At 48.8% G+C, this 16,156-nt stretch overlaps 1 protein-coding gene and 1 non-coding gene across 4 annotated transcripts; one reads left to right on the top strand and one right to left on the bottom strand.

The window, feature by feature from the left end:
* Nucleotides 1-1,707: 1,707 nt before the first annotated feature.
* On the top strand, nucleotides 1,708-15,534 carry LOC144370869 (uncharacterized). 2 transcript variants are annotated; one of them, XM_078032347.1, is made up of 3 exons: nucleotides 1,708-2,605; nucleotides 3,071-3,235; nucleotides 14,454-15,534. In XM_078032347.1, the coding sequence occupies exons 1-3, from the start codon at nucleotides 2,024-2,026 to the stop codon at nucleotides 14,664-14,666; spliced, it is 960 nt and encodes a 319-aa protein (XP_077888473.1). In that variant the 5' UTR covers nucleotides 1,708-2,023; the 3' UTR covers nucleotides 14,667-15,534. The 2 variants fall into 2 exon arrangements, 1 of the variants encoding a protein (XP_077888473.1); XR_013430905.1 differs by lacking the exon at nucleotides 14,454-15,534 and adding an exon at nucleotides 9,322-9,896 and having other exon boundaries at nucleotides 1,733-2,605.
* Nucleotides 3,794-4,802, bottom strand: LOC106145441 (uncharacterized). Of its 2 annotated transcripts, none has more exons than XR_013430906.1 (4): nucleotides 4,644-4,801; nucleotides 4,341-4,427; nucleotides 4,140-4,254; nucleotides 3,794-3,936 (listed from the first exon to the last, which is right to left on the bottom strand). It is a non-coding gene; the product is annotated as an uncharacterized LOC106145441 (transcript). The 2 variants fall into 2 exon arrangements; XR_013430907.1 differs by having other exon boundaries at nucleotides 3,839-3,861; nucleotides 4,644-4,802.
* Nucleotides 15,535-16,156: the final 622 nt, after the last annotated feature.

The raw sequence follows: 16,156 nt of genomic DNA, 5'->3' as shown, positions 1-16,156 counted from the left end.
CTCATGATTGGCTCATTTCACTAGCTTGGTGTTGTCAAGGTTCACTCATGTTGTATCATGTGTCAAAACTTCAGTACTGTTTTTAGGTTGAATGACATTCCATCGCCTGTACTACCACATTTTGTTTATCCATTCATTCATTCGTCAGTGGACACTCGAGTTATTTCCTCAATACTTTCTGGCTATTATGAATAAGGCTGCTATGAATAAGAGCATACAAATATGTTATTTCTTTTGGAGAAGTGGAATTGCTGGATCATATGCTAGTTCTATTTTTAGCCTTTGAGGAACTGCCTGTTTTCTTTTTTTTCTTTTGAGAGAGAGAGAGAGAGAGAGAGAATTTTTTAATATTTATTTTTTAGTTTTTGGCGGACACAACATCTTTGTTTGTATGTGGTGCTGAGGATCGAACCCAGACTGCACGCATGCCAGGTGAGTGCGCTACCGCTTGAGCCACATCCCCAGCCCCTGCCTAACTGTTTTCTATAGGGACTGCTCAATTTTATATTCCCACTAGCAATGCACAGAGGAAGTTTTCTACATATCCTGATCAAGACTTTTTCTTTTCTTTCTTCTAGCCATCCTAATAAGTATGAGATGATTTGGCTTTGTTGTTTGTTGTTGTTTGTTTTTTGATGGTGCTGGGGATCAAACCCAGGGCTGCGTGCAAGGCAACACTCTACCAACTGAGCTACATACCCAGCCCTGGCTTTGTTTTTGTGCCACAGGCCAGCCAGTAGACAGAGAACAACTTGTAGTCAGGTTTAACTAACTAGACTTCAGTTAGGCAACTTATGTCCACGTCTTGGCTCTGCCACAATCTAGCCATGCACCTCATGCAAATCCCTCCAGACCCCATTGCCTAATCTGTGAAATGGGTAGAACAGTCATGTTGCTCTTCTAGAGTTGTAATTTCAGTAAGATAAGATGCTTAAAGGATTTAGCACAAGGCGATCTCAGATTTAGCAATCTTTTTTTTTTTTTAAATGTTTTTTAGTTGTTGACGGACCTTTATTTTTATTCATTTATTTATATGCAGTGCTGAGAATTGAACCCAGTGCCTCAAACATGCTAGGCAAGCTTTCTACCACTGAGCCACAACCCCAGCCCGGCAATCTTTTTAAATATGTCTTTAAGACCCCAAGTAAAAATCCTCCTCCTATCTTCCCCTTTCCACTTTCTTTTATAGCTTTGACTTTTGCCCCTAGGTGTGTAGATGAATTGAGATTTATTTTCTACATGATTTTCCAAGGGTAGTCCTTTGGTGACTAGTGCATCCTCACTACACACACACACACACACACACACACACACACACACACACACACACACGCACTTCATCATCTCTTACTTTTGGCTTTGAAGGTCTGTTTCTGACCCCTCCTCTCTGTCAACTGATCTACTCCTGAGCCAACCCCACTTCCTAGAGCTTTGGAACAAGTAATGCTAGCCCGTTAGAGCAAGCCCCTTTTGTTCCTTTTCAAAACTGGCTTGGCTCTTCTTACACTCTCCTTTTCTAAATTCAGCCTATTAGATAAAAAATAATGGTAACTGTGGTGGCCGAGTCTGGAATGCAAAATCCTAAGAAACTAACCTGGAGGAAAAGGTTTGTGTTTGACTCCTTTTATTCTTTTAAAACTTCTGTCTCCTAGAATTCAATCTCTCCCTTCTCTCCTACTCCCAGGTAGGTCTGGGAGTTCTTTCCTCAAGGATCAGACCACAACCACTTCAGATAAAAGTTCTTATGATCCTACTTCCCCTGGAACAAAGAAGGCAACAAATTGCCAAGTGACATTTGAAAAAAAACTGGACAATCGCTTTGGGGAGACCAGCCATTCAGGGAGGTGGCCTTGGTAACACAGCCGACAGTGTGCCAAGATGAGCCCCAGGCCTCTGGATTCTCCTCCAAGGACTCTGAAACAGACATTTTCACAGGAACAACTAGAGAGTTCCAGAATCACAAGCCCTTGGATCTGGGGGTACTTGGGTCTGGGGCTTGACTCCTTCCAGCCCCACTGTACAGATGGAGCAAGTGAGTTTGGAGGCTGGAGCGGCAAACCTTGGTGGATCTGGTCTCTGCTCTCTCCCCAGAGCCGGGCAGGAGGATCGGGCGCTATCTGATGGTGGAAGGGAACGTACTGTCCTCGGGGCTCCATCCCCACCCTGTGCACACCAGTGGTCAAGCCTCTGGATTTCACTTTTAACTGGAGGGTACCTTGGAGTGAGTCCCCATCTCTCCACATCCTTTCCCATTTTAAGAAGAGACCAGGGCTTGGTTCATGCTGTTCATCAGGTTTATTGTCACTCGCAGTGGGCAGCAGGTGAAGGGGACAACAGCCACACTCCACCATGTCAGAGATGGCCCTGGGCCACCGGGCACTATTCACACACGAGCCACCCAGAGGGACACGTCCTCACTGGCAGCAGCTGCACTTCTCCGCCTCCGCCTCGGCGCCCTCGCCACCCTTGCACACACAGTCCTTGGCACACTTCTCACATTCCGCAGGGCAGCAGGAGCAGCAGCCTGCGGACAAAATGGGGGTGCTCCTCTGATGTCTCCCATCTGTCCCCAGCAGAGGAAGGGGAGGGGGACAGGTGCTGGGAGGTGAGGAGTCATCCCCATTTAGCCTCTGCTGGTGGCTGCCCGCTTCCTTCTCTCACACCTGGTCTGACTCAGCACCTATGGTGCCCCAGCTGCATACGGGGCTTCTATAGGATTATTCCCCGCCCCCACCATCTCATAGCTCCTTTGGTGGGTGCCAGTCATGCTGAGCTGAGGCCCAGGCTCAGAGAGGCCTAGGCCTTAAGGAGAAAGCTTGCCAGGCAAATGGTCTTGGAAGAGACCTTGCAGGATCAACTCAGAGGAGTTGGGATGGTGCAGTTGTGGGGGGATCTGTGGCTGTTCTTGCACCCAGTGGAGGAAGGCAGCCTTCCTTCCCTCTCCTGTCCCCTCTATGAATTTCATACTGCTGAGGGGTGGGGAGGCCAAATTGAGGGGCATCCACAGGCCTGAGAGGGAGCAAGGACTGGAACTCCCGAGCTAACCCCAGTTGGCTCATGGCCTCCCCAGGCACCCGGGTTTTTGAAGAGTGGGCTCCAGGGCAGAGGTTGGACCAGAGGAGCTGTTCTCCACCCCCAGCTGCCCGATGGAATCTTCTGGGAACTAGCAAAAACGTCTCATCGCAATCCCACTGCATCAGTCTCTGGGCCTCTGTATTTTAACTTCTGCCTGCAGGTTTGGACGCTGGGCCTAGGGGTCCCTCTATATCCAGCCCGATGCGGGGGTAGGGGGTGGGGGTGGTGCGGGGGGGGGGATGTGGATGGCGCTGCGGGGGGTGGTGGTGGGGGGGGGGTTTGGTGGGGGGGAGGGGTGGTGGTGCAGGGGAAGGGGGGGAAGGCGGCAGGAGGGGGTTGGGGGGTGGTGGCGGGGGTGGTGGCGGGGGGGGGGGGGGTGCACTCACTCTTCTTGCAGTTGGTGCATTTGCATCCCTCGCACTTGCAGGAGTCGGTGCAGGTGCAGGAACCACCTAGAGTGGGTGATGCCACAGGAAGGATTAATGCGGTAAAATCCCAGTGGCCCCGGGCCTAGGAAGAGATGGGCTGCCGGATCCCGTGCTCTTCACGACATGGGCATCCTCATCCTTCACGAGGTTCACAATGGGAAATAAGGGGCCCCTCCCCCAAGTGTCCTTGAGCAGAGCGTGGGGCGTGGGATTCTTTGCCGGTAAAGGGGTGCGCTGTGCCGCAGGAGGGAGGCGGGGGCTCACCAGTAGGGCAGGGGCAGGTCTCAGGGTCCATGTCGAGGCAAGCAGCACTGGAGACGGTGACTTGGCTCCTCCAGTAAGTGGACGAACTGCGTGGCTAGTGGCAGCAGGTGGCAAGGCTTTTATAGCCCCGGGCGGGGGCGCGCATGCCAAGCCCGCTGGGCGCCCGCCCCTGCGCACAACGCCCGCTCTCGGTCTGTGCGCACGGGTCCAAGCGTACTGCGGCAAGTGTCCCCCTGTCCCCGCCGCGCGCGCTGCGGACGCTGTGCCCGGGAGGGCTCTCCCCGTACCCCGCCCTGCAGCCGAGTGCTCGGCGGCTCCCCGCCCTGGGAACCACCCGGGACGCGGCCACCGCCAGAGGAAGTGAGCACGTACCATCTCTGGAAGTGGAGGGAGGCAAAGATGTTTTGTGCATTTTCCAACCCTTTCTTGCCTTTGGCCCCGGTATCCTGGAATTTTGGCGCCAGTTTCGTCCAAACGGGGTGCTGAGCTGGGGGCAGAAAGAGACCCATCACACTGAGCCTGACGTGCAGGGACGAGGGTCGTCTTCCATTCCGCCTCCATCCTGCCCAGCACCTTGAGATCTGTGACTCCTATTGCTCCGTTATGCAAATCAGGAAAAGGAGGCCCAAAAGGAAGATCCTCAAAGGTCCCAGAACGAGCCTGAGATAGAACAAAGCCTAGCACTCAGAACTTAAGTACTCAGAGGGATTATTAGTGGGGGCATGTCCCCATCACCCCTCCCCCATTCATCCAGGAAGGAGGTTTATCAAAGTCAGTGAAGACGCATAAGATTTTTCTATTTACAGAAGAAAGCCTAGGTACAACCATGCTTAGATAGGGGATTTAAATGCAAAGTAGGTAACAGGGACCTATTACCTTCTACTCCAAGTCCAGACCCAGATTCAGCTCTGGGGAATAACTCCCCCACTTCCTGGTTGCTGGAGTTCTGACATCATATGCCAAGGTCAGCGGTGGGACAAGGACATGCACGACGCTCTCCACCTCTGCTGCCTTCCAAGGAAGTCTGCCAAGAGGATCCTTCACAGTTGAGCAGGGTAATTAGGGCGATCCCTGGAGAAGCAGAGTGAGAGAAAACTGCTCTTCAACAGACAGGTCATCCAGGAGCCCCCACCCCCCAAGTTTGGGGTAGAGGAGAGAAGAAGGGGGCAGGGCTAGGAGAGGAACTCTGTTAAGGGCATTTTAAAATACCATTGTGTGGTCCATAGTGTAACTGTCTCCTTAGTCCCTCTGAGACTTTCCAAAAATCTGCCTTGCTTGCCAACATTTTCACAGAGTTGGGGTCAGAGTTGGGGGCCAGGGGAAATGGAGCATTATGATGGGCCCCAAAGAAAGGCCAGGGCCAGTTTTGGATGAAGAACCAATCACAATGGGGAAATCAGCCCCAAGAAGAAAACATTTAAACCATAACCCTGGGTGAGGAAAGGGCAGGCCACTGTCCTCCAGAGCCAAAAATGGAGTCAGAAACATTATGTTGAGAGTCAGGAGGCTGTGTGGGTGGAAATGTTATTTCTGACACTGATTAGCCATTCAGGTCCTTGCTGGAAGTCTCAGTAAACTCAACAGGGAAAATGAAGACACTCGCTACCCAAGAACCAGAGGAGCAAAGGAAAAGCAAGAGACAAGGGTCACAGGCTGCAGAAGTAGGAGGCTGGGCAGTGTGGCATTCCAGACACGGCGACCACATGGTGACTCCCGCAGGAAGCCCTCACTTTTCCTGCCTGTGGTGCAGGGGTCCTTCACATAGTTGTCTTGGGGTTTATCTGAGGAACAAGGCTTGCTTAGGAAGGGAGTAAAAAACAAAAACAAAAATCAAGATAATTCCAGGTGCCTACAGTACAGTGTTTGAAAACTGGAGGCCAGAAGGATCAGGATCCTTAGATGGCTGGAACTTCCATTGCCTTCCCCAGAGTGGAAGTTCCTCCACATGTCCTCTCAAAGGCTCTCAATACCTCTCTCACCCTGACTTTCACTTCCTTTTAAAGAGACATCCCCTGGGCACCTCGTCTCTCCCTCTTTGGAGGGGTTCTCAAACTGCTCCCCAAGGAAGGTTTCAGAGTTTGGTTTTACAGAGAAGGGGATACTGGGACTCCACGGAGAGACTTAGCATGGCTCCAGCTGTCCCTATGCAAAGCCGAGCCTTGGTTCCCAACAGGAGCTGGGCAAGTTCTGTGAACTCTTAGCTGGAAACCCTTCTCCCCCAGTGTTAGTGGCCATAGGTCTCCAAACGGCCTCCACAGAGGGGCCGAGCTAGCTAGTTTCCCCAAACCGTTCTTTGCAGGGCCACCATGTAATGGTCCATGAGGCGAAGTTTCAGTGAAGTGGAAGGAGGAGAAAATAAAAAATGAGAAGAACAAGGAGGGGAATATAGAGGAGGCGGAGGAAGAGATGAGGTCATTTAACATCTCTTGAACTTGAAGCTCAAGGTGGTTGGTGGTTCTCAGCCCCCAACTCTAGCACCAGATTTGTGTCTGTTCATTTGTTTTCATTTTTTTAAAAGTATTTTTTTTTAGTGTCAATGGACATTTATTTATTTATTTATTTAAAGTGGTGCCGAGGATGGAACCTAGAACCTCACCCACGCTAGGCAAGGGTTCTACCCCTGAGCCACAACCGCAGCCCTGCCTTCATTCTTCCTCTGGCCTCCTATTGCCCTTCCTAGGCCCTGACCCTTGGGTTTCTGTATCCAGGCGCCTCTCTTGGTTCCCTGTGGCTTCTCAGGTTTCTGAGCTGGAATGCTGAGATAGTGAGAAAGACAACATCTTTCTGAAACACCCTACCCCTCATTCTTGGGCCCTTCACCCCTCAGGCCTCAACCTCTGTGACCTCTGAGAGGCCTTTCATGTAGATGTGTTGCTCCAGGGGTCCCCTCACTGCCCCCCTTAATTCCCCTTGCACCCCTTGAGCCCATTTCCACAATGTGAAATCTCGTCGTCCAAATCCCCGTGCCTTGCTTTTCCACCCCCAAACATCCAGGCAACTCCCGGATTCACTTCTTTCTTAGCTGTTTGTCCGGGCTCCAATCTTGCTTTCCCTGTGAAGCCCACCATGATCAGCCTATTTAAAATTATAGCAGGGCCTTGTGGATGCTACGGCCTAAACATGATGCCTGAGGCACTTACGGATCTGAAGGCCCAAAGATGGATGTGTACCTGAGGAACCTCCGGATCTGGGGGCCTAAACATGGACACCTGAGGAACTTCTGAATCCTAGAGTCTCAACATGGATGTGCACCAAAGGAACTTCTGAATCCTAGAGCCTAAACATGGACGTGCAACTGAGGAACTTCCAGATCCAGGGGCCTAAACATGGACATACACCTGAGGAACTTCCGGATCCGGGGGGCTAAACATGGATGCCTGAGTCATTTCTGGATCTCAGAACCTAAACATGGATGCCTAAAGAACTTCCGGACCCGGGGGGCTTAAACATGGACGTGCACCCTAGGAACTTCCAGATCCGTGGGCCTAAATATGGATGCCTGAGAAACTTCCGGATCCATGGGCCTAAACATGGACACCTGAGGAACTTCCGAATCCGGGGGCCTAAATATGGACCTGCACCCATCGAACTTCCGGATCCTGGGGCTTAAACATGGACGTGCGCCTGAGGAACTTCCACATCCGGGGGCATAAACATGGATGCCTGAGGAACTTCCGGATCCTGGGGCTTAAACATGGACATGCGCCTGAGGAACTTCCAGATCCGGGGGCATAAACATGGATGCCTGAGGAACTTCCGGATCCTGGGGCTTAAACATAGATGTGCATCCGAGGAACTTCCTGATCCGGGGGCCTAAACATGGACACCTGAGGAACTTCCAGATCCTATAGCGTAAACATGGACCTGCATCCGAGGCACTTCCAGATGCTAAGGCCTAAACATGGACGTGCGCCAGAGTAACTTCCAGATCTGGGGGCCTAAACATGGATGCCTGAGGAACTTCCGGATCCAAGGGCCTAAACATGGACGTGTCCCTGGAACTTCTGGGTCCTTGTGCCTATAAAGGGTAGGGCATGACTCTCAGAAGGGATGTGGCCCATGAAGGGGAGCCGAGTAAGGGGCCTGTTGAGAGGCAGACTGAGCTGTCACACCCTGAACCTGAATGTGACAGTGGCCTCGTTTCCCGGCCTTCCCCTGGGTGTCACTTCCTCCCCTTCCAGGTGGTGCTGGCGAGGAAGTGAGACCAGGCGCAGGGGCCAGGCCCTGAGGAGGGACACCATCTTTCTCCTCGCTTAGCCAGGCACCTGGCCTGGCTGGGGACAGGGACGTCTTGTGACACTGGCTGCCTCCTGTATCCCTACCCCAGGACCTCAGGGACCACAGGCGGGGACAGTTGTTGATTCTTCCGTGGTCGATGACCCTCAGCCCTGGGGTCTGCCCAGGGACAACTCTGTCTCCCAGAGGGTCAGGGGGCCCCTGTGACCTGCTGCTCCTTACCCACCGTCATCCTGGGCGAGCACAGATCAGGACACCAGATGCTACTGAGAGTGACATCCCCTAGATGGGCGACTGGGGACTTTGCCTCTGTCCCCAGGCCTTGGACACGGGATGATCCCCCCCCCCCCCCCCGACAGAAAATGACCCCACACTGCCCAAGACTTATTTTTAAGCTTTGGATTCTGAAATTTTCCTGCTGTCACCTTCTTTTGTGAAGCCAATTTTTCAACAGAGACAATATTCCAGGGGGAGGGGCCGGGGTTGTGGCTCAGCGGTAGAGTGCTCGCCTAGCATGGGCAAGGTCCTGGGTTCGATCCTCAGCACCACATAAAAATAAATAAAGATATTGTATCCAACTACAACTAAAAAATAGATATTGAAAAAAAAATTCCAGGGGGGAAAAAACAAAACAAAACATGGAGTCAATCAAACCAAGCTGACATATCTGGACCTCCAAGAGAAATCTGGATTGGAGGGAGAACAGCCATTCTCAACTGGTGAAATAATGAAGTTCCCTTGTCCTTATTTTGTGTAAGCAAAATAAATAATCTGATGTTAACTCATCAAATTATTTTTGATGAGTGCTTGGCTCACAGGAAAACTGATTCTGTTTTATGGAAAGAAGTGTTACCTGATTTTAAAATTTAAAATGAAGCCAATTAGGATTGTTAAATTACACTGTCATAATTCTGTCCTTTGATAGCAGAAATAAATAAACCTTTTAAAAAATAAATAAATAGGGCTGGGGATGTGGCTCAAGCGGTAGCGCGCTCGCCTGGTATGCGTGTGGCCCAGGTTCGATCCTCAGCACCACATACCAACAAAAGATGTTGTGTCCGCCGAGAACTAAAAAATAAATATTAAAAAAAATTCTCTCTCCTCTCTCACTCTCTCTTTAAAAAAAAAAAATTAAAAAATAAATAAATAAATAAATATAAAAAATAAAATTATAGCAGGGCCTCAACTTCCGGGTACTCCTGATCCTCTTTACTTTGCTTAATCTTTCTTTTTTTTAAAAATAGCATTTAACATCTTCTAATAAATTAAATGACTTATTTATCTGAAATGCTTCCAATTGCCTGTCTCCTCCTGCTAGAACTTTTGCAGATGACAGCAGGACCGTTGTTGATGTTCACTGACTTACTGAAGTGCCTGTAAGAGTGCCTGGGATACAGGATAAACTTAGTAAATGAGTGATGGATGAACAAATGAATGAATGAAGATATCATGCCGGCTGAGTTCACACTGCGACTCTACCACATACTGCCGCAGTCTGGCTGGGCACAATTCAGGAGCCACTTGTCAAGCAGAAACAAACTTTATTTTTAGAACACATAGGGAGTACCACAGGAGCTCTTCAGGAATTCCCTCAGAGCCCAACTGCCACCACGGGCTTCCAGTGAGCCTCTCAACCCCCCCCCCACTCCTCCTGCTCTTGAGGCCGATTGGCTGGGTCACATGGGCGGAGCCACAAGAGTCCCCCAATGAGCAGCTCCGTGGTCTGAAAGGGCGGGGAAACAGCCCAATGAGCATCACCGCAGAGGAGCCAATCAGCTGGCAGCTGGAAGTTTGCTGGGGCCACGGTGAGCCAATCAGCTGGAAGTTTGCTGAGGCCCCTTGCTGTGGTTCTCAACAATATACTAGTAAATGACTACCAAGTTACATAATGTATCTGTGCCTTGTGTCACTTCAGGGGAAAATGGGAATACTGTTAGTTCCTATTTCATAGATTTGACAGGGGTTTAAATGGGATGGCACTTGGAAAACACAATGGGGCCTTTAGCCACTTTGGCTCTCATCTTTTCTACATGAGGAAACCAGGTGAGGACCTGCAGGGAGCCTTGACTCTCAGAGTTCCTGGGTGACACTCCGCCTCACAGTCAGCCTCAGCTCTGTGTTTCCCTAAACACAGCAGCCTCCACTTGATGGCAGTATTGTGGGTGTCAGCTTGGGCCACCTGAGACACACATTATTCTCAGGCTTTGTGGGAGAAGGTTGTTCACTGAGACTTGTATCTTTTCACTTAGATTGGGGCCAATGGGCAGGACCTAGTAGCTGCAGGGTGGAGATCAGTCAGGGTCACACCAACCAAGGGGTGGAAAATCCCCAGATGATCTCAGAAAAAAGCTAAGAGCCCAGCAAGTCCCACACCTAGTTGAAATTAATCCAGTGCAGGATTCGTTCTCAAAGAATTTCCCAATTTACTATCCTGGGACTGAACAGTTGGCCAGGATTTTAGGAACCCAGGTAAACAATGGAATGCAAAAAGGAGTTGGCAAATATGCTTATCTGCAAATAAAGTCTTTTCTTAGAGTACTCTCCAATGAATAAATGTTAAAAGAGCAATTTTGTCCACAGATGAAACTGGAGAAGGGGCACTGGTCCAGTAGGCTCATGGTTTCTAGCTCCAACTTGCCTAGAAATAATTTTGTGGACTGTCCCTAGTCTGTACTCAAGTTTCACATGGGTTGACCAAATGACGGTTAGTGGCTTCACTTGCTGGTGTTAAACCACAAAGAAAAGACCACAGGCTCCACTTTTGAATCAAATTAAAGCAAGCTTATATTTATGTACACAGGAGCTGGCCAGGACTGTCTCTCCCAAAACTTCGGGCTGGAGATCAGCACCCCAGTTCTCTAGGAACACGGTTGTATAGCACAAAAAATTGCAAAGGGGGGTGTCTTGAGAACTTACAGATAACAGGATTTTGATAAGCATAATAATACAAAGGCAGATAATAGGTTTACGATCCACATGGCTTGACATTACAAGGTAAAAAATAAACTCAGATTCCAACATCAGAATTTATGAGGCGCCACTGAGGTTTCAGAGAGGGTTGTTATCTGGTCAGGGGGAGCCAGGCATGGGTGAGTTCAAGGCATAGGCAGGAATTCCAAACAAGTTTAGAAATTTATAGTAAAACAGAAATTAACTTTTCATGACTCTGTGACAAGATGGCTCCCAATCTTCAGACGGAATTAGGCTGGGTTCATCAGCTGGGGGTTTACTGTGCACCGAGCGCCATATTGAACATCATGTGAAGCTAAGAATTTCCCATATTATTTCATTGACTTACATTAGATATTACCCTTTCGTATTTTTATTGGTGCATTATAATTATACAGGAGAGTGAGATTGGTTGTTAGATATTTGTACATGCACAGGATGTAAACGTTAGGCATTGTTAATACCATTTTTGTAAGAAAGGAAACTGAGGCTCAGGGAGATTAAGTGACTATCCTGGCATCAGACCCAGAACTTGACTGTAAGTACCACGGTATTCAGCCCACCCCAATATCTTTAATTCAATTCACCCCGAATTCCAGTTTTTAGCATGCTATGCACTGGCTCTCAGACAGTTGATCATACTTTGATACTTTATGTGCCAACTTCATGGAATCACAGAACTTTCCGGTATGCAACTAGAAAAGTCCACTTCCATGGTAGGCCCACAGTTCCTGGAAATGCCCCACTCAGACCCTCTGTGACCTGCCACAACCCTGAGACCACCCATAGCTTGGCCCATGATACTGTGTGTGATCTCCCACATCAAAGTGCATCAGGACTTTGACCTCACACTCCCCTGTGTGGATAAACCATCCACTCCAAGCAGACCAAGCCTATCTTTCCAATGTGACAGGGAGCCCACTCTCATCTGCAGGAGACTAAGTCCCTGAGTCGGAAGCAGTCATTGTGAGTGGTAATAACGAGGTTCTGGGTGCCTAAATTCTACCCTTTCCTAAATTGACTTCCCAAGGTCACCAGATTCCTCAGATCAATTTACCCTTGATCTGGTAAATGCCCCATCCCTCCCTGTCCTATCCTGGTCCCACTTACCCCAGAGTTTGAGCAGTGATCCAGAGTCTCCTTTCTGAAAACTTCCTTATTTTAAAAGACAAGGAAACCAGAGACAACATGGGTCTCGGCCAAAGTCACATAGCAAGGTTGTAATGAAGCTAGAATTTGAATCATGTCTCCTGACTTCAAGTCGCATCCCACTCGTCTAACTTTCTGGAGTGAGATGGTTTTAATAAATCAATCTTGAATCACATAACAACATGGTGATTCTCCTTTCGGTTCCCTGTCAACCTTCCTGATTATCTCAAGGAGACTCAGCTTGGTGCTCAGATGTCCTCAGTGCAGTCTCCCATGCTGCTCCCCCCCCCCCCACACACACACCTTTATGTTTGAAAGAGAGGGCAGAGGAGTCAGGGAAAGGACAGGGAGGGAGCCTCAGAAGGCCTCGGAACCTGGCTACAACTGTTATGGGTTTGCTCTATTTATATTTTCTCTGTATTTATCTCCATGGTTACCTCCTGTTTATGGCAAAGGACCCCGTGTCTCCCCAACAATAGTGATACAAGATTTCCTTTTAAAATAAATTTCAGGATAATACTAGACCAGCTGATATGTAATCATGACTAAAATTAGGTGGTTCTCAAGGACAGCAATCAGGGGAACACGGCCCTCCACCAGGCCGGGTGCCCTGAGCACACAGATCCATTCTGGCGGCCGGTTCTCTTTCCACTCCCTCCCTGCATCCCTCCAGCCAGGCGCCACTGTGCGGATGCTAAGGCCACAGGAGACTCTGCTCCAGTTTGGTCCTGGGTGGGATGGGGTGCACTGGGGGAAGGGAGGCAGGGAAAGCTGCTTCCATCTGCAGGAGTGCCTAAGGTGGCCAGGTTCCTGATGTTTGTCCCTGACCCTAACCTCTGCGACACACGTACTCCCTAAATCCCTGAACTGCCTTCTAATGTAATAGGGACAGAGGTCACCCTGTGATTTTGGCCAAGACTCATGCTGTCTCTGGTTTCCTCATCTGATGGCTGATGGTGCCTCTGGCACGGTGCTCAGGAGCCTTAGGATGAGCAAGGCAAGGACAGGACAGGGAGGGGCAGGCACTGGGCCAACTCAAGAATAAGAGCACGAAAGCATCCACAATGCAGTGATAACTGGAAGGCTGTACCGCCAAGCCCAGGCTCCTGTCGGCCCGTCTCACTGGTGGATTGTGCTCTGTGAACATGGTAATGACTGTATCACTGTCGAGGCTGATTTTAGTTCTTTTGAATAATTACGGGGCAGTGGGATGGCTGGGTGATATGGATATGGTGGTTCCTTTCCTGCTTTCCTGAGAGGATGTACTGATTTGCAGTCCCACCAACAATGTATGAGTAAACCTTTCCCCCCACATTCTTGCCAATATTTATTACTACCCATATTCTTGATAATCACCATTCTGACTACAGTGAAATGAAATCTTAGTGTAATTTTGATTGGCATTTCCCTGATTGCTAGACATAGTAAACATTTTTTTTTTTTTATGTATTTGTTGGCCATTTGTGTTTCTTCTTTTAAGGAATGTCTGTTTCATTCTTTTGCTCATTTATTGACTGGGTTATTTGCTTTGGGGGCACCGTGTTTTTTTGAGTCCTTTTATATTCTGGATTTAACCCCGTCAGCTGCTAGGATTTCCTCCCATTCTGCAGTATCTTTCCACTCTCTCAATCGTTTCCTTTGCTGTGTAAGAGATTTGTAACTGGATGCCATTCCACTTACTGATTCTTGGTTTTATTTCTTGAGCTTTAGGGGTCTTGTGGAGGAAGTCAGTGCCTGCAGCAATATGTCAGAGTGTTGGCCTTAGGTTTTCTTCTAGCAATTGCAAGCTTTCTGGTCTAATTCCTAAATCTTTGATACATTTTGATCTGATTTTTGTGCAAAGATGCGGGGATCTCATTTCATTCTTCTCCATGTAGATATCCAGTTTTCCCAGCACCATTTGTTAAAAAGGCTATCTTTTCTCCGCCATACATTTTTGGCACTTTTGTGAAGCATCAGATGGTTGTAAGTATGCGGCCTGAAGACTGACATTCTTAAAAAGCAATGACTTTGGTGTCAGACAGAGCAGAGTTTGCTTCTCCCCAGTTTTTTCTCAGTTATTCTTGTCAGTGATATTAATATATTTAACTCTTGGGTTATGATTAGCATCAAGGAAATTCTTCATGCAGATTGTTTAACACATAGTAGATGCTCAATTAACAGTAACCCTAATTTTACTCTCCTGTTTAGAAATCTTCAAGGAGCTGGGGTTAGCAAATAACACCCAGTTCCCCTTAGCTTGCCTTTACAACTCTCCCACTCACCTGAGCCAATCAAATGTGATCATGTTAATTCAGAAATATATTCCAAGGTTTCCTGTCTCTGTGCTTCTGTTTCCTGTTACTTCTTCAGGACTCTCCTGCACATAATGTCCATTTGTTTATCATCTTACACATCCTGCTCAAATGCCACCTCCTTCAGGAAGTCTCCACTCCTGCGGCAGCCCGACATCCTCTCCTTGGACTTGGCACTCCTTGGAACTCCTGGATCTTGTCTAGATATTTCCTACCTGTGGGAGATGGGACTTCTCTCCAACAGACTGAGGTTCCTGAACATGGGAACTGAGAGGGATGGCTCCCTCCTTGTCTCGTCTCCTGATTAAACTGATCAGGTCACTCCAAGGGAATTTGGGGAATAAATAAAGACCCAGACACAGAAAGTACCTTTTCTTTGGGTTCAGTGATCTCTCCTCAGCTGCAGCTCCCACAAGGGGGGCAGGGCAGGCAAGAAAGAGAGAAGAGCATGTGCTGAACCCTTTTATTGGGAAGAAGCCATTCAAATGAAGAAAGGGGTAGGATTACAAAGGAATAGGTGAGTGTAGCTCAACCTCCCCAAGTGACACCTACTCCTGGAGCCAGGCCCCATTATCCAAGTGGCTCTTCTGTGCCAGACTGAAGGCAATAATTGGTCAGAACCTGGTGCATCAGGACGTAAAGGCATCTGCACCCAGGACAGCTCCCAACATCTCCTCTCCCATCTGAGTGCATAACAAAGTTCCCTGCACACCCTGAATGCCCTTTAAACACTGAGGGAAAGAATCAATGTGAGGATGGAACAAGTCTGAATTGGGGCTAATCCTTTTAACACGACCCCTCGAAGGCTGGATCATGAAAAAAGTCAGGTTGAATTCAACCTATTAACAAAGCAACCTTGAAGCCTCTGCTGCTCTGCTTTGCCTAAATGAATAACATAGTGGTGGATTTCACATTGCAAATATTTATTGAGCACTGCCTTAATCTAGACATTAGAGGCACAGAGCAGAGGAAGATAATGTCCACCTTGTCCAAGAGTCCACATCTGGGTGAGGAGAGCTATTTAATAAAGATCAACACAAAGGTGGGGCACAGTGGTGAACGCCTATAAACCCAGTATTTCAGGAGGCTGAGACAGGAGAACCACAGGTTTGAGGCCAACCTCAACAATTTAGCACCTCAAAAACATGGAGCTGGGAGGGTGGGGGGGTGGGTGAGGCTGGGGATGTGGCTTAGTGGTAAAGTGCCCTGGGTTCAATCCCCAGTACCAACAAAATAAAACCTCAACACATAGTAAGATAAATGCTGTAACAGTCTGCACAGCATGATAGTACCCGCAGCTTTTTACACAAACCAATCTTTTCCTCTACTTTCTTAATGATGAGCTTCCCCAGATATGGGGATGGGGCAGCAGCTTGACCTAGCACTGAAGTTCTCTCTCACCCTTACCTTACTTCAGTGGTTCTCAGCTGTGGGTGATTTTTGCCCTCCGGGGACATTTGCTGTCACCAGCCGTCGGTGGGCTGTGTATGGATTGTGTTGTACATAATAGCCCCTTGAGGGGTCAAGGACCAGTTGATTTGGATCAGTCCCTGTGGGATTGATCCCATGATGCAGATGCGCCTCCCCCTTTAGCTCTGCCTAAGGTTCCACACAGCATCTGAGATGGGTGTGACTCGCCAAGATGTCAATCAATCTGCTGACCTGGGACAGCAGGAAGCAAGACTCCACCTTGAAACTTTATACCCCTTTAATGCCCCTGCTATAAAATAAAGGGATTCCGGGGCTCACCCTCTTTTTCCC

This window comes from Ictidomys tridecemlineatus, chromosome 15 (genome assembly GCF_052094955.1).
Source record: "Ictidomys tridecemlineatus isolate mIctTri1 chromosome 15, mIctTri1.hap1, whole genome shotgun sequence".
NCBI lineage: Eukaryota > Metazoa > Chordata > Mammalia > Rodentia > Sciuridae > Ictidomys > Ictidomys tridecemlineatus.
The sequence above is the reverse complement of the archived record's forward strand: the minus strand, read 5'-3'. Positions and strand labels throughout refer to the sequence as shown.

Coding starts and splice junctions, on each gene's coding strand:
- LOC144370869 (XM_078032347.1), top strand. CDS start 2,024: ATGGAGCAAGTGAGTTTGGAGGCTGGAGCGGCAAACCTTGGTGGATCT. Junction 2,606..3,070: donor AGGGGGACAGGTGCTGGGAG/GTGAGGAGTCAT, acceptor TGGCCTCCCCAG/GCACCCGGGTTTTTGAAGAG. Junction 3,236..14,453: donor ATTTTAACTTCTGCCTGCAG/GTTTGGACGCTG, acceptor TTACTTCTTCAG/GACTCTCCTGCACATAATGT.